Below are 23452 nucleotides of genomic sequence, written 5' to 3'. Positions count from 1 at the left end.
ATGCCGGTCTTGCCCGGCGTCAAAAGTCAGGCTTAATCATTGGTATCCTCGCTTTCACTCTCGCCATCTCACACTTCTCAGCTTGATCTGGACTTTCTAGTCTCCACTACGCAGCATCACCGCCACAATCACACCCTAGGACCTCAAAATCCTGGCTTGTTGTCTAAACCAGTTATCCTAAGCGCTTCTGGAATATAAATGCATACGCCTCGGCGTAAAAAGGTATCAAATTCATTCGATAGACCCGATTTTTCTGGAACAGAGCCTGTTTCCTAAGGATGTAAGGGATGGGAGATGCGCATAGCGACTCCTCGAGCCGGAGCCCAAACCCACGAGTGGATTCACACGCTGTACACAGATGACGGAGTACTACGTACATAGTATGCCGCAGTACAAATTTCATGTCCTGAGCGTGAGATTTTCGTCAGGTTCCCGACTTCTACCCAGGTACTTCTCTACCCCTGGTTAATCTGCACGTACGGAGTCCTGCTAGAATTGGCCTGCTCCAGACCTCGTACGATCGCCGTTTTTTTTGCATGACTTTAAGTCTTGATATCCGATATTTGCCGACTCGATATTCTCCGTACTTATAGCCCTTCCCGGGATCGTCTTTAATTCGGATTCCGCCCATCAGGCATCGTGATTTTAAACAGAGCTCAATCACATAGAACTTTCATATAGTTGCGGGGTAAATGGATAGAGGACGGAAGAAACCTCGGAACTTGATTGGATTCACAGCAGGTAGCTCAGATCTTGAAAAAACTCGAAGATTACCCTGTATCTTGAAATAGCAAAGAATGAGTCAAGAAAAGGAACAGGCGTGGTATTATGCCGCCTCGCTAAATCCATTCTGATCCACCACTGCCGCTACTATAAACGACCTGGAGGTTCATTGAACGGCTGGCAAATTTGCAGCTACCATAGCATCAAAAACCAACTTGAAATGAGCAACTGCAGCCCTGAATTTGAACTTGGTATGCTCCTTTTGAAAAGAAGGTCTATATATTTTACCGCCTTCATTTGTGCGACCCATGAATGCTTACTTTATATGCAAGTGACGACATCATTTCGAGATTACCTTTCCAAGGTTCAATGTTGATTGAGCTTTGGGCCGCATATCTCATCGGAACCTGCCTGCAACGTCCTACCGAGAAGCTGCAAATGTCTTGGAAAGTGGCATCTGGGCTTTTCATAGGAACGAAATTTCCCGAAATTTATATTTAGTATAGCTCATCTCGTTGTCGATATGAGAGTTCGGTTCACCTCCATGCTAGTTCTTTAGATTCGGCGATGTATGCACTGACGAATCTGAGAACGTTGAAATAGGTTAATGAAAGTTCTGACAGCTACAGTGGAAGGCATGAAAGTGTGTGACTCGCGCTAAAGGTATCGATTAACAAAATTGGTAATAGACATACGTTGATAACAGGTCAACGGCATTCAACCGGCAACATCTCTGAAGCGAATGATACTACAAAAGTAAGCCGCCAAACGAATAATTTACACAATTGAAAGGAGTAAGAAAAGTGTCATCATGACTTCCATTTCAGAGGGCATCAGGTGTATTTGCGGAGCTAGGAGAAAAAGTCAGCAGGGTTCGTAGAAGATGTCTGTTGGAAATACTCACATCAAGCGTCAAAGATTTGCTGCTGTTCTCCACCTGGTCTCGGTAGATTCCAACCAATGCCTCACTGTTCTGGAAGAGTCCGGCCTTCAAACTGATGACAATGAACTGCATTCCAGGTGCGGCGTGGTCCTGGATGTAGTTTGCAATTCGGGCCACATTGGTGTTATCAAGAGCAGCATCGACCTCATCTAGCACGAAGAAGGGAGACGGCTGGTATGAGTGGATTGCAAACAGCAGAGCGAGGGCTGCCATGGTCTTTTCACCACCTGACAAGTGCTCCATGTCACGGAATCGTTTCAGCGGCGGCATAGCGTGATACTTAATGCCGTCAAGGTAGGGCTCATCTGAATCTTCAATATCCAGATATCTTCATACTTTTTTTAGTTCATGTAGTCTTCAGGGGGCAGGTAGAAACTTACGCTTGTCCACCCAGGGGATAATTGGCACTACGTGTGAGTTCACGGTAGATCGGGCCAATTTGCTCGGAAATGTGCGAGAAAGCCTTATTGAAAATATCGGAGCGCCGTTTCATCACAGCCTCAAAGCCTTCCTTGGCCTTCCGAGAATGCTTACGTGCATCTTCGAAGTCCTTTTCAGTACTGCGAAGCTTGTTCTCGACAGTTTCCAGACGCTCCAGTGCCCGAGTATTTGGTGCCATCTTGTCAAGCTCGTTGTTAAGAATACGAACCTTCTCCAACAATTCTTCTTCGAGCTTGTCATCAGCCTCCTGTAGGTAAGTGGTTAGATATGAATTCTCGAAAAAAGTTGCATTCAACATACCTCTTTAAGAGTTTCACCGAGAGAATCGAAATCGACCTCAATTCCATAGTCCTGCACCATAGGACTTTGATCCATTTCATCAGCTTCATCTACATCCATCGCATCCGGATCGGCCTGCATCAAATCATCGATCGGAAGTTTATCGAGGGAGTTAGAAGCTTCAGTCAACGGAAGATCAACGTCCTCAAGCTTGCAACGCCGCAGGAGCGCATACCGACTTGACGAATTCCGCTGAATTTCGGCTTCAAGAGCATTAATATTTTTCAAGTCGGTTTCAACCTGTCTGCTGCGCTTCTGAAGCTCTCTTCGTTGCTCAGCCAAATTATCAGCAGACTGTGCATAGAGTTCCTTCTGTTCCGCAAGCTTTTCGTGCAAAAGTTCAAGCTTGGCACTGCAGTGGTCCAACTTCTCCCTGATCTCCTGCTGTTCGCCCTTCAGCTCTTCGACCAAGCTCATGTCACGCTCGTATTGAGCCTTGAGACTTTGGATTCGGTCATCCGTTGCCTGGATTCGCTGCTTTTCAAAGCTCAGCTGGTTCTCGATACGACTCTTCTGGGTTGTGAACTCGAGTTTCTTCTGCGCAGCTTCTTCCTGCAATGAACCTTGCTGGGCTTCGTATTCACGAATGTTTTCATATCCGAGTCGCTCGCAGAACTTGCGATAAATATCATCTTCTACGGTACTGACTGAGATCTGAGTATTTTCGATGGTCTCGTCTAGCTCATCGAGGTTCTCTTTCCGCTCAGTGTATTTGGGGCGCAGGTCTTCCATCTGGTTCTTGACAAAGTCCAGCTCGCTACGCTTGCTCTGGAGGTTTCTTTCAAGCGCCTTCAGCTCCTCTCGAGAGTAGTTGAGTCTTTGCTCGAGACCGACCAACTCGCCCTGTAGAGTCTCCTCCTCGGAGCCCCGATGATGACTCTTCGGGAGTTTGGACAAATCGGACATCAGCTTATCCTTAAGCTTATAAAGATTCTCGACTTCGGAGTCTTCCCAGCGCTTGGAGTTGTTCTGAGCGCCTCGTCCACCAGTCATCAGACCACCCTTATGAATAACAGTACCGTCCAATGTGACTGCCTTTGCATCCACATTTCTCTCGTAGCAGAGATACCTGGCTGTGGCTAAATCGTCACAGACAATGGAGTTTCCACAGGCATAACTGATGGCTCGTGCAACAGAGTCATCGTAGTCTATTGTCTCGATCGCAGGACGCATACCGCGGTGCATACCCTTCAGGTTTGAGTTGAAGGCTTTGACCTGAATTGTTTCGAGGGGAATGAAAGTGGCTTGGCCTGCACGCTGGTCACGAAGATGCTGAATGCATTCCTTGGCGGTTTTTTCATTGTCGACGACGATTGCATCAAAGTGGCGGCCCAAAACGGTGCTAACTGCCTCGGCGTATTTGCGCTGTTTAGGCTTGCAGAGATCACTGACACGGCCTTTAACACCAGGGAAGATCCGCTTCAGGGTAGAGATCAGCTCCTTGGCGCGAATTTGCCGCTCGTTTTGCTTCTTGCCGTCATCTGCTTCGAGTAGTTTCCGTAACACAACCTGGAGCTTCTCTTCGAACTCCGTTCTCATCTGCGAGACCTTCAAACGCTCCGAAGTCAGAGCATTCAGTTCCTTCTTCTTGCTATCAATTTCCTTCGAGGTGGTCTTGATAGTGTCGTTGAGAGATACCTTTCGCTCTTTCATGTTTTGGGCGTCAGTCTCGAGAGTTTTGAGCTGCCATTCGGTAGTTTCAAATTTGCCCTTTAGGCTATTCACAGCTTCGGCTTCAGTCTTCCTTTGTCGCCGAAGATTGTCGAGATTGAGCTGATCCGCCGATGAACGCTTGCTGACCTCTTCTCTGAGCTTGTGGTATTCCTGCTGATCAGCTTCGCCGAGCTGCCCACCCTTCTTGTTCATGGTCTTTTGCCATTCTGTTTCCCATTGAGTCTGTGCCTTCTCCACAAGTTTCAGGTTTTTCTCGAGCTGCTTGGCGTTGCTTGACTGCGAAGAACGCTCTTTGTCGATCTCAGCGATCTTCGAAGAATAGCGCTCAACTTTTTTCTGGGTGATGGCGACCTTTTCGTCGATGGGTACCAGGGAAGTTTCGAGCTCTTCGATTTCCTTCTCCATTTTCACAATGTTCTTTTCTGCCTTGCTAACATCGCGGCCAACACGGGCGTACTCCTTCTTTGCATCTTCAGTATTCTGCTCAAACTCCTCCACGCCACGGCGATACTCCTTGAGCTCATCCTGATACTTTTGGATGTCCGCACTAGATGCATCAATCAAACGCTGGAAGTGGAAAAGTTTCCATAAGATATGAGTAATAATGGCTTGGTCGCGTTCTTCGGCCTTTTTCGTGTAGTGTTCGGCTTCCCGCTTTTGCTCCTGGTATTGCTTCACCTCAGAATTTATTCCACGTCGACGATTGAGCTGGACAGTCTGCTGATCTGCAGCCTCCTCCGCCTCTGCTTTCAGCTTTTCGTAGTCTGCCTTGTATTCCAAGCTGCCCGAGATCTGTTCAATCAATCGAGTGAGATCTTTCGGGGACTGTGACGCAATCGCCTCGACGTCTCCCTGGAACACGAGGAAATTGCGTGCGCGGATCAAGATGTTCTCTTCTTCCAATGCCTCGTTATACTGCTGGGCGGTTACGATCTGGTTATTAATACGGTACTCGCTGACACCCGCGCTGGTGATGGAGCGACGCCATTGCTGCTCCTCGCCAGCATCATCTTCGTAGACAGCCATGACCCAGGCGGTCTTGGGATCGTTCTGAGTCGCATCCTGTGTATCCATATTATCATCCTCATCCTCTTCTTGGCCACTCTCTCCGTTAATAGCAGGTTCTCCATCCACCTTGGATGTTCGCAGCACACGGCCACGGTAAACAAGATCGCGGAGGTTGGTTGATCGTAGGTGTGACGATTTAATTCCTAGCACGAAGGATATAGCATCCATCCTGGGATATGTCAGAAACAGAAGGTAACAAAGCAAGCGCGACTTAACGTACGAATTGGATTTTCCAGACCCGTTGGGTCCGATTATTGACGTAAAATACGCATCTCCGAATAGGAGGACATGGTGTGCTTTGTAAGACTTGAAATCTATGGGCAGATTAGCACATTGGAGCGGCGCATTTTTAGACATTGTTCTTACTGAAAAGCTCCAGCCGAATGAGTTTCCCCATGATGCGACGAAGCTGCTTCCTGAGGAAGCCACGCTCAAAATACTCAAGTTATAGACTGTGTGTGGGCTGAGGTGAAAAGATTAATCGCGTTGACTGTCGAGAGACACAAGAGGGGCGCATGGAGTCGCGTCAACCCGACGCGCATTGGTTAGAATCACGTGGTCCGCCGATTGCCAAAACTACAAAATATTCAACCTCACTTAACAATGAGTGTTTACTTTCATATGGCCTTGGTCTTAAGACCTTTCTTCCGAATCAACGATCATTGATATAAAAATCCTAGTATTATTCTATCTCACTCACCAGGTATCAATCTAATCACGTTGCATCCAAAGTTCCAATTCCTTAAGATTTCGATCTTCCTTATCCTTCCGATGTTTTCAAGATATCATTATTTATCATCTTCAACTATTTACTTGGCGTTTAATATTAGGGAACTTTATCTTAGACACAGACCGATACGTAGACTTCACAAGGGGTATCCAGAAAGAAACCCTCAAAAATCCCTTGGAACAGCTAATGTTCTCACTTAAGAGGAGTCGTGGGAGAGAAGCGGGACGCAGAATGTGCAGCTTTCAGCTTAAATCCTTCACCATAACGCTCTTTGAATCCCGACAAAGATTGACTTTCAATCTCCTCATCCTGTACAGGGGTGTTATTGCCGTCTGAAGGGGAAGTCCTGTAATCGAGGTCTGTGACATTCATTTGTACCATATCCTTTGACAACTGTTGAACGGAAGCATCACTCAAGTGACCACCAACCTGCCTCGTTCTCCATCCTAAACCACGATTTCTGCCATGTATGGTTTTCTCACTTGTAGAGACCAGAAACTGAACAGCGTCCCCAGTAGCGTAGTTATCGACACTACTCACATTTGCACCCAGGCGGGTTCCAGCCTTAGAGCATATATGCATAGATTGACGAGTTGTCTCCCATTCTTCTTGTAATCTGATCAGATCTGCAACGTCCTCTTGAGAGGTTATGCTGGACTTTGACTTTGCCACAATTCGATCCATCAAAGTCTTGAGATGAATCTCTAGCTTGGTGGCAGCATTGAAGAGGCTCTCTCTGCATTCCTGCAAGCCATCGTTCATGAGTTTTTCGGGCAGATTATTTGAGCTCACGGAGGCACTGGGGTCGTCACAAGATACTTGAAATTCTTGAATCTGCTCAATGTGACGGGATAATTGAGCACATATTTCTAGGCATTTGCGGGTGCTTATGCGCTCCTCCTCCATTAGCTTAATGTTATCAGCGTCTGGAGTTGAGGCATCGGTGCTTCTGGCTATGACTCGTTCAAGCTTTTCATCAATACTCTCTAAATGAGCCTGAAGATCATCAGTGGTTGTCTCAATCATTTCCTTGTAGCTCTCGATGCTATCAACTGCGATGGAAGATTGACGTCTATATAGAAATTATTAGGTCAAGTTTTAACAAGATTCATCAAGATTAACTGACAGATTCGCATCTGTAAGTGCGACCACAATTGTGGATTTGTAGCCAGCTAACATGCGCCTGAAACCATCTAGGTCTTCATCCATGTACTTCAATTTAGCCCAATCTCGAAAGCTTGATTTTCCAGCGCTGGATCGAAAGGATAGCTTTTGAATCTCATTTTCAAAGTCACGACAGGCATTTCCACACCTAAGAAGTGGATGTTCAAGACCAGCGAACGTGGCAGCGGAGCTAATTCGAATCGTCTCTCCTAGGCCGCCAAGGACCTCCTTGAGAGTCTCTAACTCTTCAACCAGGTCGCGAACACGTTTTGGAACTGATTGGTAACTTTTGATGGTTTTGTAGAGCGCAATGCTGGACTGGAACGCAAACGTTGTCAACGCCACGACGCCAGAGGCCAGACCAATAGGTTCTACCATTATAAGTTGATCAGTGCTATACTAACATTGCTAGGAACTTAGAGATCGATAAGCAAGAGAGTGTAAGGAGAAGAACGCAATCAATACCATAGATAGTGGGTATTTCCTTCTTTTAAGCAATGTGATAGAGCATGCCTTGCAAGAAACGAGGGGTTACGGTGGGGTCATTAACCGCTTGCCTCTGACCTAATCGACTCACACAAGCCAATTTAAGCCAATGGCCTTGTCAACCTTAGCGCCGAATATTAGCTGCTTCCGGGGTGATGCGTAAGTCAGTCACACCAACTCTGCTTAAAATCCGATATAAGGATGTTCTTTCGCATCTAATTGATCAGAAATACGCGCCTTGCTGTTTTGTAGAAAGCACGAATTCCAGGTGCTCTTCTTTTTTAGCCCCTCCCTTCCCACACTTCCAGCGTTTTCCATCTATAAAAAAAATTAAGGAAATTTTCACCAGTCAATTCCATTAGTTGGCCGTTTTTCTACTATCATTGGTCAGGCAGCATTCCATCCTACCTCCGCTATAATAGCGATAAGCCAGTGGATGACTTCGAACTCGCCACTCGCGGCTGGTGACACTTTTCACATGCACAATGGACAGCCGGCGATGATGAAGATCAAACAACAACAAATTTCTATTTAAAATGGGCAACTGCCAGACTTAGACGATAGCTATCAAATCCGAGGCCAGAGAATGAGCCGCGTTTCAACACTATTGTATCATATTCTCTATAAAAGATTAACTAAATATACTACCATTATTTTTATAGAGCCCTGGCGCTATGTATCCTGGCTGGATTGGCGATGTCTGCATTTATATTTCAGAATGAACTCCAATGGATGAAGCTCTCCTTGCTAAATGGCTTTGCCTATTTTGCTGGATTGATTCGCCTGAATAACTCACTGGAGCTTTATCAGTCCTCATGCTTATTGATGATAGCCCGTCCAAATCGGAACTCTTTGATAACTTCTCATTCCTCGCAAATGTTGCCCAGCCTACCTTTCTTATTATGCACATGGCACAAGATGGGACTTTGTTCTCCGAAGACTATCTTCCAGTGTTGATCATTGATGATCGTACTTTTGCGACCGGACTGGCTTTATGGGCTGGGTTTGAGAATAATAGCGTTGCAGATCAAGTTAACCGGGCGCAATTATTTATAGATAAATTTCGCGTTTTTCCGTGGATCCAATTAATGCCGTGCTGTTATATATGGAAGCGGATGAGCGGTTTAAGACTCCAAAGGACATCCTATCCATTATGGAATGGAGGGATGATTCCTTTCCTCAATATATCCATATCCCTTCAAATTTAAGCCCCTCATTTTCTCTGATAAATATTCAACAGTAATCTTATGGACCCATAGAAAACCCGGTATCTAGTCTAGGAATCGTCATTTGTCGGGTTTTATGGTGATTAACTCCGTATGCCTCCAGTGCCCTAGACCATATATCCGGTATAAAACCCGATAACTTAGGTATAAATAATGTTGGTATAATAATCATTAATACCTACGTATTGATACAGGTAGGAGAATATCTACTTTGTGACCAGCCTTGGAAGTTGCAACTCACCGGAAAACCTATAAAGTTGAGCATTAGACCATCCTCCAATTCGCAATGGGCTCAACAAACTACATTTCTTCAGTTGCAATCGTGGGAGTAAGCTATATCCACCCAAGTGCTCGCATCTAGCTTCTGTTTCTTTTCTTTATGCTGATCAGACAATAGGCTACAGGGCACAGTGGCAGTTTCATGGTCGATTTCTTGCTGAAAACTGGCAAACATACTATCACAGCATTAACAAGAGGCAATAGCTCGAACAAGCTACCCGATGGTGTCATCACAAAGAAAATTGATTACGACAGTCCAGAGACCCTGGTAGAAGCCCTCAAGGGTCAAGATGCCTTGGTAATAATACTCAGTAGCCATGCTCCCGATGGAACAGAATTAAAATTGGTCAACGCGGCCGGCGAGGCTGGAGTGAAATGGATCCTACCCAATGACTGGTCTCCTGACTCCACCAACGAAGGGTTGTTGAAGGATGTATTTGTTTTCCCTCCCAAATGTGAGCTTTATTACGTCCACAGCCACTACAAAGTTTGATAAATTCAGATCATCGGATTTCCAGCTGCTATTAGAAAGGCAATCACCGATATTGGCAAGAGTCATTACATTGGGGTATCAACTGGCTTTTGGTACGAGTGGAGTCTTGCCATTGAACCAGCATTCGGAATCGATCTTCTCAACCACAAAGCTACCTTTTTCGACGATGGTGAGATCAAGATCTCAACTTCCACATGGCCTCAGGTATGTTTCCTGTAAAAAAAACAAAGCTGCTCTCAATTTCTTTCTAGCCACTAACTATACTAGGTTGGTCGAGCTGTTGCCAGTCTTCTCAGCTTACCCATCAAGTCTGAAGATCAAGCTTGTCTTGAGAACTTTAAGGACCAGGTGATTTATATCAAGTCTTTCACTGTAAGCCAGAAGGATATGTGGGCTTCTGCTCTTCGTATGACAGACACCAACGAAGAGGACTGGACTATTACCACAGAGCCATCTCAAGAACGCTTCATGGGTGGCGTCCAGGATGCAAAGGAAGGTAATCGCTTTGGATTTGCAAAGATGCTATACACACGTGTTTTCTACCCAGACGGATGTGGTAATATTGAGAGAAAGGGGCCTCTCAACAAGTTACTCGGATTACCAGAGGAAGACATTGATGAAGCCACTAAAGTTGCCATTCATCGCGCAAAGGTATCACCTTGGAGCTGAAATGTTACCACAACAGGTTGAAAATGGAGCAACAATAGTGCAGTCACTCAGTGTGAACAATTATCAATTTGGATTAGTAAATACTACTTTCAGATTAACTATGGAATAAAAGGCTTTGTCACAGCGCTAACTCATTGTAGGACATACTAGTCCAATGGCTAAGGCTCCAAGGCGAGGTTAGCGAAACTACCTGTCCGGGTGGGCAAGGCCAATTGCCTCGGGAGTATCGAAGTTCACAAGTAAACGTAACTTTCATTTTCTACAGGTTCATGATGAGCCTGGGACAAACATGTGCCTATCCTATCAATACACTAGGCGGTATAGAGTGCCTCCCATATTGCGGCAGTAAAGAGCGGTCTCATATGGCATTATAAGGCGGTCAATCAAATGTTTCCAAGTCTTATCCCGCATTGACACCATTGAAGCTCCTCCATGCGCGTCTTTGTTTCTTCAAAACAGATCCCATTTCAAACCGCACAAAATGACTTCATATGATGCTAAAGCGAAGATGCGGACCAAGTTCCCCCCTGAATTCAATAAAAAGGTTGACATGAAGAAAGTCAGCATCGAAGTCATCAAGAAGTAGGTCCGTTCCCAATTCCAACTGTGGAGCTGGAACTAACATGATTTCCCTACAGATGGATCGCAGGTCAAATCTTTGAGATTCTTCGCTCGGAAGATGACGTCGTTACTGAATTGTGCTTTGGACTTTTGGAGGGCTCGCGTTTTGTAGGAACTCTTTGCATCCACTGCCCGCACTGTCCTAACCTCTTGACTTGCAAATAGCCCGACATCAAAGCTCTGCAAATCCAGCTCACTGGTTTCCTCGATAAAGATACTCCGAAATTTTGCCAAGAACTTTGGCAGCTTTGTCTGGATGCGCAAGAAACGCCTACCGGTGTTCCTAAAAAGCTCCTAGAGGCAAAGAAGCTTGAGCTTCTTCAAGAGAAGGTAGCTTTGACCCTACTTATATACCACAAATACAAGTATTTCTAACTATTTTTGATCACAGCTCGAAGCATCGCGAGTCGAGGCAGCAAGAATTGAAGCATCACGCATTGAAGGGGAGAAGGCAAACCGCTCAGACAGCTATCGTCGCCGATCCCGTTCCCCTCGACGAGACCGACGAGACCGACGAGACCGAAGCCGGGATCGCTACCGTTCTCGTCGCACTGAACGCGATTCCTACGTACCCAGCAACAGCGGTCGTGGGGACAATTCAAACAGAAAAGAGCCGTTCAGATCAAGTCGTACCCGCTCTCCCCAGCGCGACCAATCACCGTAAATTTCCATTGGCTCGCCAAACTTGCAAAGGTCATCCCCATAAAGCATTTGATGGCTGCCCAGTTTGGATTTACAATAGCACAGGTTCTCCTCCTCCCAACACTACTTCTTCTCCCACTACGGCTCCTCCTCCAACCTCCAAACTTCCTCTTTTATCTTCTCCCACATCAGCACCTTACTCTTTTATCTTTTATCTGATATGACTCAAATGCCCAATGCTCTCAAAATTATTGACTCAAAGTTGACCAGTCCGCACGAATAGCATCACAATTAATATTTTATGTAACGATTCTCTATCTCCCCGTGTACAGCCAATTGCTATATCCAATTTTGGTACGTAATAATCTCTGTTTAACCGTACAGTGTCTATTGAGCAGTCGCAGCGAAATACATTATCGCATACGGATTCAAGCTATGCGGTTGTCTTTTAGACTATCTTTCCAAAGTTTCCATCATGTGTCTTTTCAAAGTCAGGCAGTTTCTAGCTCCAACTGCGATTGCTGCAGCACTCGAACGCCACACGCTTTCATAGCTAAAAGGGTTCCAAGGTTACTAGCAATGAAATACATCTGACCGCTGCGGGGTGTCGTGTCCGTTGGGATGAAACTATTCTATTCCCTTGGGCAAATTGAGTGTTACTGAATGCCTTGGTTGCTCTTTAACAATGCAGCCAATTCTGCGACATCTTGTCACACTGAATTTAGTGCTTTCTCCCATCAGAAGACCTTTGACACCTCTACCAGGGTGTCATGCTGACGGGTCCTAGCCTTGATCATGAGCTTCAAAGTCTCCGGTATATTCAGTCCACGGAGAAAATAGCAATAAATAGGGATAGCCCCGCTTTATATCACCAAGAACACGAAAACTCAACAAGATATAACTCATGTCTCTTTGATAACGAAGTCACTGGTTCAATATCGCTTCAAGTAGAATGACTGTTCATGCGTATGTCGATGTTCAAGGCCAGAGAAACCGTGAAAGCGGCATCCTATGACGAATTCCACCTTTGTACCGTGGACTGACAAGACACCGATTGCTAAGGAATAGACTCACCTCTAACCCCGTCGCACTGCCACTTCATTAGTAGATGATTCACATTGAGCAAAAGCTGGAAACACTGGGAATAATATGAGATCATTGCACAAGTCTCAATATCAGGGCGGTGGTTTTCATCACGACCGGTGCGGACCGTCGTATTCTCTAATAGAGATGTCGCGATAACTGCATAATCCTCCCGAGGTGTTTCTGACTGTGTTTAATCAGTTCCGTATCATGTGATGCTCTAAAATTCTCCACAGGGTCCACTGTTGTCTCGCGGTTTGAAATTCTGATTATCCCCCTATTGTACTTCCATGTTGTTTCATCTTTCCACGTGAAATTGGAACGGCTCGCTCCGTGATATTGCCATCGATTCCGATTTAGATCCCAGCAAACTCCCGAATGTCGATCTAAATCTTGAGCTTAATGTTTATTCCGATGTCTTGTGAGATCAACTCTCCATTCAAACAGAACCGATAAACCGCTCAGCCAAGGTTCTCGAACTTTATCGAAAGTCAAAAAGCGACCTAGTGTTCCATATCGGCTTCCTATTTTCTCGTTGTGGGGCTAATGCCATTTATCCTGAAAACAGGTTCCAATTGATTGGATCTATTATGAGCTGACTTGAATCTCGAAATAAATACCCACCACGCTCGCTATTTCGACCAAAAAAGAAAAGACTTTCGGGCGAGGATTTAGTCTTCTTCTCTTCATATTCTTCCATATCTCTAGCTCGAAAACTGGAATCTGGAATATTAATGATTACTCCTACTCGATAATGGCAGCCACAACAGCCACGCCTTCGGGTCACATTGGAAACCTCAACATGAGGCAAGAACAAAGTTTACGAGAATTATGGAATGTGGTCATGCTGGCCTGGGAGCCAGATCCGGAAATTCCAAAGGCCGATAGTATCGATGATTCTTTCTTGGAGACAGATTGTTTTTCACCTACAAAGGCACGCCGAAGGTTATTTTCATTCTCTCGACCGCCATCCGAGGAACCACCCGTTAAGAAAACAAGATACAATATCTCGGACAACCTATGCCTTGCATTAAAAAACTTAGGCGCCGGTACTTATGAAATTAAAGCCGTTCGCACGCAGCTCTTCAAGATACGAGGCGATAAGCTCCGCACGGCGTTTTTGTCTCTTCTCAAACAAGATCACCCTGACGCTCTTCTTTTGCGGTTTCTCCGTTCAGAAAAATGGGATGTTCCTAAGACTCTGATCAAGCTTATCGCGGCTCTGAACTGGCGCACCTATGAATATAATGTAGATAATGAAATTCTACTCAAGGGTGAAGAATATCGCCTTGGAAAGGCTCAACAGATTGACTCCAAGGAACAGAAGCATAGCGAGGAATTTATGCATCATCTCAAAGTGAATAGAGGTTCTCTCCACGGTGTTGATAGACGCGGTCGTCCTATCTTCATAATTTGGGCCGAGAATCATAATTCAGATATGTCGAATCAAAAAGCTTTGCGTGACTATTGTATTCAGTGCATGGAGACGGTGCATATTCTTATGGTTGAACCTGTGGAGACAATGGTACGTATCATGTTTATCGGTACTTTTGTTTCCAATCTAACTTGAGTCTAGACTGTCATCTTCGACTTGACCTTATTTAGTCTTTCAAATTGGGTAAGCTAAATATTACGTCTGTCCACTGGATAACTAAGCTAAATCATACAATGAAGGATCCCAATACCGCTAAATTTCTCATCGAAACTTGCAAAAAGAATTATCCCGAAAGCTTGGGCGCAATGATCTTCTACAATGCACCCTGGTTCTTCAGTGGTAGGCTTACTCTTCTACCAATCTATCAATTTCCCAATTCAAAGATTAAACAACTCTCTCAATACAGGAATTGGCAAAATGATAAATGGTCTCCTCAACCCATCCGTCACCGAAATCCACTTCTTAAGCGGCGTCAAAGAACTCGAAACAATGATACCCCGAGAACATATTCTCCGAGAACTAGGCGGCGATGAAGACTGGGACTGGGAATACATAGACCCTCTACCGCATGAAAACGACAAACTTCATAATACAGCCGAACGAATCACCATCTTGGCCGAGAGAAAAGAGCTTGGAAATGAATTGTTCAGTTTGACAAATGAAGCCATCTTGGGCGAGGAAACTTACGCTGTGCATGAACAACGAAATAAAGTTATCAGACAACTACGTGAGAATTATTGGAGACTTGACCCTTATGTACGGTCTCGTACGATTCTGGATCGAACTGGCATTATCAAGGCTGGGGGTGAGATTGATTTCTATCCTAAATCTGAGATTCATGACGATGATTCTAAGATTTCGACTGAGCAGCTGTGTCTGCAGGAAGTACTCCGTGTTACTGTTTGATTTGGGCCGTATCGGGTTCGTGGTTTAATTCTAATCTATAGATGTTTTGATTGGCTTGGGTGAAAAGTTTTGGGATGCCATTTATGTTTTTAATATCTAATTGTGCTTGGTGCGGGGATTTCGAGAGATTATGCACTACCTTGGTATAAGACTGCTGGATCACAGCGACTTTTCTTTTGTCTTTAATATATTACCAGAATGCTAAGCGAAAGCTTTCTACTCGCCGCGTTCCTCGTTGTTCTTCTCGTCAAAACAAATACATAAGGCGGCAATCAGCGCTGCGTCCACACCAGGTGCCACAACAACAGCGTATGTCTGCTGGCCAAAAATAAGGTCACGACCACTAAGTAGCTTCCGGTCAATGCGAGCCACTGTCTGGCCGGTTTTTTGGTTGACAATATCAGCAGTATGATCGAACCAGCCTCCTTTCATATGTAAGGTGTACGCATGGTCGTTACGATCAGTGAAAGTGGCTGTGGCTTTGGAGCCGAGCACTATAAGTTCAGTGAGTAATGTGTATGATACGGAGTGTTTGCTCTGTCAGAATGGGCTGGAATGAAGACAGGAGTGATTACCTACATGAAAGATTACTCTTAACTTCACAAACCTTGTTGCGATGAGGATCTTCGATAGCATAAGTCGCATGAAGATGCAGATGCTCCTTGACAATATCAAAGAGGTGCTTGCCATTAGCATCATCGACCTTCTTGCGGCCAGAAAGTGATATCCAAGCTCCATGCACTTTCAGCACCGTTGTACCACTAGCGTTCTTGACTTCGAAGCTGTCTCCAGTGACTGAGAGCACCTTTTCTCTCAGGACTAATGTCTGTGGGTCCGTTGAGACAAATTGGTCGAATACAGCAATAGGCTGAACGACAGGCTCGAGATTGTGGGGCCCAAATAGACCCATTATGACGTTTGGATTAACTTCAAGCTTCTTGAAAGATTAAGATTGTATATCACTAGATTGTAAGTTAGCTCCTTTACAGTTTGTCAAGGAAGCGCGGGGTCAAATCGATCGGCGATCTCCTCACGTGATTCAATATCTCCTGTTGAACTAAATGCTGAATAAGCCGACGAAATAAATTGACTCAACTGATTGATTGGTGGGAATTCATAAAGGAAAGAGAAAGTTAAACTAGTTAATACAAACTAAACAAATATGAATGACCAATGAATTAGTCTGACATCTCCAAATTGAACTGCCCAGTCAGATGTTGACGTATCTAGATACACGCTCATTGCAAACAGTACACACAACGCCCCTCTTTTCCAGATTGACATTTGCTGTCAAATTTTAGATCTCATAGAAAATTAGAAATCAATGAATGAATTAACTACATGTGTGCGTGAGTACTTCTACAAAGTGGAATGCTGATTAACACCGAACCAATTGCAGTATATTGTTTGGCATTTGCTTGGGACTCATGTGTCATTGTGGTGTCCAATCAAAGATGGAAGCTCGAATCTCGATATAAAGCTTAAAAGGGATTTCTGGATTGAATGAATGTATTTGGTGGGATACTATGGGATATTGTGGAGGTCAATAGAGTAGAAATAGCCAACTATAAAATCAGCAGTCAAGATGGACTAGAACTAAGAGAACAAGTTAAAATTTTTCTGAGATAAATCAGACTGAAAAACAATTCTTATTCTTAAATTGATGACCAGCACTATGCACAAGAAGGAATGTATGCCAATAAGGGAATGAAGGGCAGCTAGTAAAATAAAAAGCATAAACTCGCCAAGAAGCCTGGAATACCAAAGGAGTCCCAGCAAGACCCGATTTCCCTGGAGCAGATTTAAATTACAATTAAAAAATATCTACAAACAGGACAAAGCCAACGAAGATACCGTTGGCTAACTTGGGAGAGGGTTTTTGAAACCCCCGCTGTGGACAACAGGTCGGGGATTCGTTCAGTATCAGATCATGAGCAAAGAAAAACAAGATGGAAGGACTTGAGAGTCGCTTCAAACGATTGCACGCGGTTCAGAATGAATCTAGAAGTCGCAGCCACAGACGGTGGTGGTGACCCAGACGATCTCGGTGGTGACGCTGCCGCTGCCGACGATGACAGTGGAGGATGAAGTGGGAGCAGGGGCACTGCCGTAGGTAATAGTGGCCGAGCCAGTGGGGGAGGCGCCGCTAGGAACGGAGCCGGAGCCACTGGGAACGGAGCCGGAGCCGGAGCCGGAGCCGGAGCCAGAGCCAGAGCCGGAGCCAGAGCCAGAGCCAGAGCCAGAGCCGGAGCCGGAGCCAGAGCCGGAGCCGGAGCCAGAGCCAGAGCCAGAGCCAGAGCCAGAGCCAGTAGGGGTGGCGCCGCTAGGAACAGAGCCAGAGCCGCTGGGAAGGGAGCCAGTAGGGGAAGCGCCGCTGGGAACAGAGCCGGAGCCGGAGCCACTAGGGGTTGAGCCAGTAGGAGAAGCGCCGCTAGGAACGGAAGCAGAGCCGCTGGGAACGGAGCCAGAGCCGGAGCCACCAGGGGTGGAGCCAGTAGGAGAAGCGCCGCTAGGAACGGAAGCAGAGCCGCTGGGAACGGAGCCAGAGCCAGAGCCACCAGGGGTGGAGCCAGTAGGAGAAGCGCCGCTAGGAACGGAAGCAGAGCCGCTGGGAACGGAGCCAGAGCCGGAGCCACCGGGGGTGGAGCCAGTAGGGGAGGAGCCGCTGGGAACAGAGCCAGAGCCGCTGGGAACGGAGCCAGAGCCAGAGCCACCGGGGGTGGAGCCAGTAGGAGAAGTGCCGCTGGGAACGGAAGCAGAGCCACTGGGAAGAGAGATTGAGCCAGTAGCGCTGGGCAGAGAGGCAGTGGCGGATGCAGAGGCAGCGGGAGCACCGGGAATGCTGCAGCCGGTGAACCACTCAAAGATGATCAGCTGAATGCTAACATCAATCTCGATACTAGTGGAGCCACCAAGGAAGGCAGCAAGCTCGCAGCGAGAACTCCAGGAGGAGACGGAAAGGGACTCGCCACCGATGATGAGGCCAAGAGCACCACGGAGGTTGATGCTAAGCTCGCCGATGATCTCCTCAGTCAACCAGCCGTGAACGTGAGAGCCGAGACCGCTGACGAGGCCGACGGAGACATCGGAGGAAACAGAGACAGACAACCAGAGGAGGACAACAGCCTTGAGCTCGACTCCCAGAGTGCAGCTGGATCCAGACAACCAAACAGCAAGGGAAGTGCGGACATCGACATCGAGGCTGGAGGCAAGAGCACCGGAACCACAAGCCTTGAGAGCAGTGCGGACGTTAACATCAATGTCAGCGGAGACATCGATATCAAGGAAAGCAGTAATAGCGGCCTGGCCGCTGGCGGTGAGGACACCGCTCTCTCCAACGGAAGCACCGACGGAAGCACCGACGGAGACACCGGCGAGAGCACTCTCACCAAGGGTGCCAACGGAAACGAGGTTAAGGCCAGCACGACCCTCAACCCAAGCAAGGACGGAGATCTTAAGGGAAGAAGAAAGGGTGCAGTGACCACCGTTCAACCAAGCCAAAAGGGAAGCTTTAACATCGGCAGACAAGCTGCCAATGACACTGCCGGCAGCACAGGCGCTAAGACCAGCCTTAACGTGGGCATTAAGACCGACGGAAGCATCGATCCAGGCACCAAGGGAAGCCTGGGCAGAGGCGCTGAGGACCAAGTCGCCGGCAATGGCACTAGCACCGAAGATACCATCAACGGTGACGTAGAGAGACTCCTTAGCAGCAATGCTGGCACAGGCGGGGATATAGACCTTGAGGGCGGCGAGAATGTCGGCCTCAAGAGTCAGAGAGCCGGAACCCTCACACCATCCGATCAAAGAGGTCTTCAGGCTTCCGGTGATGTGGGTCTGGCTAGACAACCAGGACTTCAAGACAAGACGATCGCTGATGCTGATAGTGCCAGCACTGCATCCAAGGGCACCACCGTTAAAGGCAGCAGCACCACGAGCGCTCAGACCAACGAAGATGGAAGCAGAAGCCGAGACAGAGGCAGAAGAGCCACCGCTGAGAACGCCCTTCAGGATGGTACCGACATCAACGGAAGCACCCTGGAGGACTTCAGCACCCAAGCCGAAGATGTTGGTACGGCGGTCGACAGTAACATCGGCGGCGGGATAAGCGAGAGTAGTACCCGCCAGGCCGGCGAGAATGGCGATAGTAGAACGCATATTGAATAACGTTCTTGTAACGAGAGTGTAGCGCGTTGGCTAAGAGGATAGTATACTGAAAAAGGATATAGAAGGATAATAAATGTAATAAAAAAGAAGGCAATCAACGGACCAGATGCCGCTGATGTCAAAAGATAGTGAAAATATGAAAAGAAAACGAAAGATGATAAACAGTTAGATGAGGCCATGATGTTGACGTTTATATACCCCTGATGATCGGCCACGGGAGTGCAGGCCAAAGTTACAGGCCCAGTCTGATGATTCGAATAGTTCTCCACTCTAAACTGGCACTAATTTAATCGGAGAGATGCTACCCCGGTCTCGAAGCCGAAGCCCATGTCCATAATTTCAGCCGAGTCAAAATGGATCTCTTGACCAGTGATATCTCACGATGTATTTGAGACGAAACACCCGTCATCCACATCGTGCCGTGTATCTGTGGCAAAACTGTTAGAGAAGGTTTAGGTTAAGAGATCTGGTTTGAATACTGCCCAGCGTAATAGGTACTATTGGATGGTAATCGGATACACACAGGTTCAGGGGATATAAAAAAAAAAGGGGGGAGTGAAGGCAAACCGACACAATCGATTCAACGAACTCCACGCACTGCAGGTACGCATTTACGAACATAACAAACAATCAATTCAAACATGAGATAGATAGCCAGGGGTAATGTAGGTCAAGACCCACCAACGGCTTTGACGGGCTCCCGAAATAACTTGTTTATCCCTTTTTCCGATTTACAAAGCAGTTAACTAACGTTGAAATCCTTGAAATCCTTGAAAACTAAAGAATTAGGGTCTTTAGTGGAGACCTGTTCTTCTTCTAGTTTAGATCCCAATTGGGAAAATAGACATATCAAAATATCAAAATATCAAAACACGCAAACTGTTAACTAGTTACGGTACGAATTAATATGGAGATTCAGTAAGTACTTACGGACTATAATAAGAATAGAACCCATAAATCATTACTGTAGCCTTTGATATTACCATTAATTGATGATGTTCTGATATTAGCTAAGTAACTTATGTGTTCTGTCATTCTCGATATTTCCCCTCGTGTGCAATCCCTACCATGCGATAAATCAAATGAAGAACTAATAAAACGGAAAGCTGCAGACTGCAGTTGAGAGATTCCATGGACCTTCTATTCTCCACGATGGAGATACTAAGTACTGTTTTACAGCATTTTACTTCGTAACTACATTCCACAGATAAGTCTCGAAAGACTCAGATTCGTTAGTTTTAGAATAGTCTAGATGCTACTACGTACTTGGATCAACATGGAGGCACAGACTCAGAGTTATTCAACTTTGGAACAATATTTGACGTCCCTCATGCAGCTCAGACTGCGATCTCCACTTGGGGTATTCTATCCGAACGTACGAGGTGCTTGAAATCCGTCCCTGACACTAATCATTAGCGTGTTCCAATGTCTACTTAGTATTTTCCTTGGCCTCAGGGGCAGGTTTCCCGAAATCTAACATCTATTGTTTTACAGATTCCGGCACAGTGTGACTCGGAGTAAAGGATTGAATATACCGTTCTCTTCTAACAGTTCTAGTGGCCCCCTCTTTGTTTACTGTGTGCTATTACGGACTAGTTACCTGAAACAAGTATAGTCTCTCCGCAAATTATGGAGAACCTGGAAGTAACTTTGACCCTTTTCTCAGTGGTTCGCCCTAAATCGGTGATACCTGTTTTGGGTGATCTAAGTTTCAGGGCTCGGCCATTTCAACGTGCTATTAAAGCATTTCACGTTTCAGGATCTTTGCTAAGCTTCTCAGGGTAATGAACAATCCATAACATTGTTGAATATGTCTCAGCCACTGAAGTTTCGTCAGTTCCCCTCAAAAAATATAGAAAACACCAGCCTTTTGCCGAGACTTCCGAACTTTGATCCTCTCGAGTCAAAATTGCGAGGAGTCTGATTTGCAATTCTGTACGAACCCAAGTGGATAACCCCAGCTCCTTTAGTCCATGTTTGATGTTTTTTTCTTTTTCTCTCCATATCCTTCTACAGCATCCGACGGAAGATCCCGTCTGCACTGATCATACTCCGTACTAATCTCTAACCCGTCAACAATGCATTCAAACAACTTGGCTATTTAAAGAAACGGAGCTTCTTGTCAAGTGTATGAATCTGTTTCACTTGTAGTCACGTCAGAGGATTTTAGATCTTTGGTTATACACATTAATTCTTGATTCTCAAACTTGAAAGATTCAAAGCTCAAAGCTCAAAGCTCAGTGGAACTACTTGTTTAGGTTATACATCCGAAAATTCGATCACATCGGCGATTTTCTTGTCGATCATTTGAGTTTTCAAAATACGGAGAACACTTTATCAGCTCGTCTATTATTTCCAGTCCTATCACTATACGGGTCTCATAATGTGCTCTCTCCATTACATACTGCTAGCCTGCATTGAATACAACTCAAATTTTCAGCCTTTATGTATAAACGCAGGGGGCACACCTTCCAGCCTTGTTTGTTGCCCCTGATTACACACAGGAAGACTAGAATGGAATGGGCTGATGCGGGGCCTCTTAAAGTGGGTCGCACCAATTACTACTCCCGGCCTTGTTTTTGTACCTGCAGCTTCCCATTTATTGGGATCTGGCAACGACGTAGGAGAAAATAGATTAAAAACGACCAAAGATTGGAGAGCCGGTTTTACATTTCAACCATAAATAGCTTATGGTTATTAGTAGAATAGCTTATAAGTCTATTCCAGTATTGCGAAGGAACTTGAAACGACTAATAGTAGTCAGAACCCTGGTACATCTAGATAATGCATGAATGTTAGCCCGAGCTTGACACAAAGAAGCCACATGACTGTCGACTATCTTTCCTTGACGTATTCGTACCTAGTAGAATTCGAGCTCATATCCTGCCGTCTTTTTCACCGATATCAGTATAGTTCTCCAGGCGGTCTAGAAGAAAACGTTAATACCAGTACGCTAAGCGAAAGCCATCCATGGGTATTAATTCAGCCCTGTATTTTGAGTTCACTAATGCCCAGTTACGACGTAGGTGAAGACCGAGAAAGAAACCTTGAAGGCCCTTGGAATCAGCCTCAAAACCCTAATTTACATAGTACTTGAATGTTGAAAAATCGGGTATCTGGGCGGACAAGGCTGTGGAAGAGTATGCGGCTGCCTCCATGATGGGGGGTAGCTTTTAATAGATCATTAAAGTCAATCTAGAGATCTCGTGACTTCTAAGGTTCGCTTAGAGCCGTTCAAGGTTCGAAGAATTTAACTCCGTGGGTGTACTCCGAGGTACTATTGGTACCTATACGATAAAGGTACGAAGAAGCTAACAATGAACCAGTGTGGACAGTTTAAAAGTTTGAATATTTAGGTCTAGAACCTTTGAAGGCCGTCATAGCACTCGGAAATTCTCTCAGGTACCCAAATGATTATAAATAAAAGTGGTCAGATGTGCTGGAATCAGACCATCTGTCCAGATCTTCAGCACCAGTGAGCCTAATGTCAGGGCTACTTCATACATATTTGTAATAAGCCCTAGAGTCACCTTGAAATGTTTCTTTCCAGGTCGAGGTTCCATAGGTAAGGACTTAGTTAGCTCCGGGGTTCTCCGAATGTTTTTCTGTTTAACTTCCGGAAACTTGTATACTACACGGCTTGGATAACCTTAGACCCCGAGGTCGGTAGAAAGTTTTCGTACCTAGCCCTGGCGGTATGCTCTATCTAGTCTTAATCAACTTTGACAGCTCATATTAAACTAATCCATTAATCGATTGGTTCCCATATAATTTCAAACATCATTTGGTTTAAAAAGTTGAATTGAATAGAAGTCCAAGATGTAGTCTGCCGTAAATGTGAAGGGCAGCTACCTCGAAGGCGGTAGCGGTCCGGCTACGTAGTGTCAGGCACTAGCATTTAAACGAACCCATGTACCACTTCCAAGGTTCCAAATTATCGAAGTTGATTAGTTTCAAGACTGTGCATGCATCTCTTACGTAGTATCTCCCGATGCCGTCCTATCCGTAGACTCTATGGATAAAGCCCGGCCAATGCCCATTCAAAATACTTACAAATGAACCCTAAGAGGTTCCAAGTTTCAAATGACTACTAAATAAGTATTTATTCATTTACCTATGTAGTGAAATGGGGAACGGGGCCACCGTATTGCATTGGTCTGCGAAACCAGATACTCCCCAGATGGGCGCAGGGATCGGAGGGGTAGTGGGAGACGAAGAAGGAGACTTGGGAGCTCAGAGGAGAAGAAGTCTGATGGTCTGATCTCTAAAACATAACTATTACTTATATACACATCCTGCTTAGTCAGGCCACACTGCCACTTGTCTGCCTCCCCACTACAGTAGGTAGATAGGTACTACTCGG

At 45.8% G+C, this 23452-nt stretch overlaps 8 protein-coding genes across 8 annotated transcripts; 4 read left to right on the top strand and 4 right to left on the bottom strand.

Annotated features, from left to right (window-relative positions):
* Positions 1 to 1556: 1556 nt before the first annotated feature.
* N7495_009381 (cohesin subunit SMC1) lies at positions 1557 to 5585 on the bottom strand (the record flags this gene model as incomplete). The annotated part of the gene is made up of 6 exons (XM_057212032.1): positions 1557 to 1574; positions 1628 to 1994; positions 2047 to 2354; positions 2408 to 5357; positions 5409 to 5502; positions 5555 to 5585. The coding sequence occupies 6 exons, from the start codon at positions 5583 to 5585 to the stop codon at positions 1557 to 1559; spliced, it is 3768 nt and encodes a 1255-aa protein (XP_057058895.1).
* Positions 5586 to 6110: 525 nt separating this feature from the next.
* N7495_009380 (uncharacterized protein) lies at positions 6111 to 7460 on the bottom strand (the record flags this gene model as incomplete). Its single annotated transcript, XM_057212031.1, has 2 exons — positions 6111 to 6990; positions 7045 to 7460. 2 exons carry the CDS (start codon positions 7458 to 7460, stop codon positions 6111 to 6113), a joined length of 1296 nt encoding a protein of 431 aa, XP_057058894.1.
* A 923-nt stretch (positions 7461 to 8383) lies between these two features.
* Positions 8384 to 8657, top strand: N7495_009379 (uncharacterized protein; the record flags this gene model as incomplete). Its single annotated transcript, XM_057212030.1, has 2 exons — positions 8384 to 8599; positions 8625 to 8657. The coding sequence occupies 2 exons, from the start codon at positions 8384 to 8386 to the stop codon at positions 8655 to 8657; spliced, it is 249 nt and encodes an 82-aa protein (XP_057058893.1).
* A 423-nt stretch (positions 8658 to 9080) lies between these two features.
* On the top strand, positions 9081 to 10235 carry N7495_009378 (aromatic alcohol reductase; the record flags this gene model as incomplete). Its single annotated transcript, XM_057212029.1, has 4 exons — positions 9081 to 9122; positions 9192 to 9528; positions 9592 to 9770; positions 9834 to 10235. The coding sequence occupies 4 exons, from the start codon at positions 9081 to 9083 to the stop codon at positions 10233 to 10235; spliced, it is 960 nt and encodes a 319-aa protein (XP_057058892.1).
* Positions 10236 to 10716: 481 nt separating this feature from the next.
* N7495_009377 (PWI domain-containing protein) lies at positions 10717 to 11520 on the top strand (the record flags this gene model as incomplete). Its single annotated transcript, XM_057212028.1, has 4 exons — positions 10717 to 10817; positions 10874 to 10964; positions 11022 to 11186; positions 11248 to 11520. 4 exons carry the CDS (start codon positions 10717 to 10719, stop codon positions 11518 to 11520), a joined length of 630 nt encoding a protein of 209 aa, XP_057058891.1.
* Positions 11521 to 13335: 1815 nt separating this feature from the next.
* On the top strand, positions 13336 to 14922 carry N7495_009376 (CRAL-TRIO domain-containing protein; the record flags this gene model as incomplete). The annotated part of the gene is made up of 4 exons (XM_057212027.1): positions 13336 to 14106; positions 14158 to 14199; positions 14256 to 14355; positions 14423 to 14922. 4 exons carry the CDS (start codon positions 13336 to 13338, stop codon positions 14920 to 14922), a joined length of 1413 nt encoding a protein of 470 aa, XP_057058890.1.
* A 216-nt stretch (positions 14923 to 15138) lies between these two features.
* Positions 15139 to 15832, bottom strand: N7495_009375 (LURP-one-related/scramblase family protein; the record flags this gene model as incomplete). The annotated part of the gene is made up of 2 exons (XM_057212026.1): positions 15139 to 15416; positions 15502 to 15832. 2 exons carry the CDS (start codon positions 15830 to 15832, stop codon positions 15139 to 15141), a joined length of 609 nt encoding a protein of 202 aa, XP_057058889.1.
* A 1091-nt stretch (positions 15833 to 16923) lies between these two features.
* Positions 16924 to 19080, bottom strand: N7495_009374 (putative cell wall protein; the record flags this gene model as incomplete). Its single annotated transcript, XM_057212025.1, has 1 exon — positions 16924 to 19080. The coding sequence occupies one exon, from the start codon at positions 19078 to 19080 to the stop codon at positions 16924 to 16926; it is 2157 nt and encodes a 718-aa protein (XP_057058888.1).
* Between the last annotated feature and the right edge of the window lie 4372 nt (positions 19081 to 23452).

This window comes from Penicillium taxi, assembly GCF_028828555.1.
Source record: "Penicillium taxi strain IBT 34144 chromosome Unknown utg000006l_segment0_segment0, whole genome shotgun sequence".
Taxonomy (NCBI): Eukaryota; Fungi; Ascomycota; class Eurotiomycetes; order Eurotiales; family Aspergillaceae; genus Penicillium; species Penicillium taxi.
Note: the sequence above shows the minus strand (reverse complement) of the source record. Positions and strands in the feature narration are given on the sequence as shown.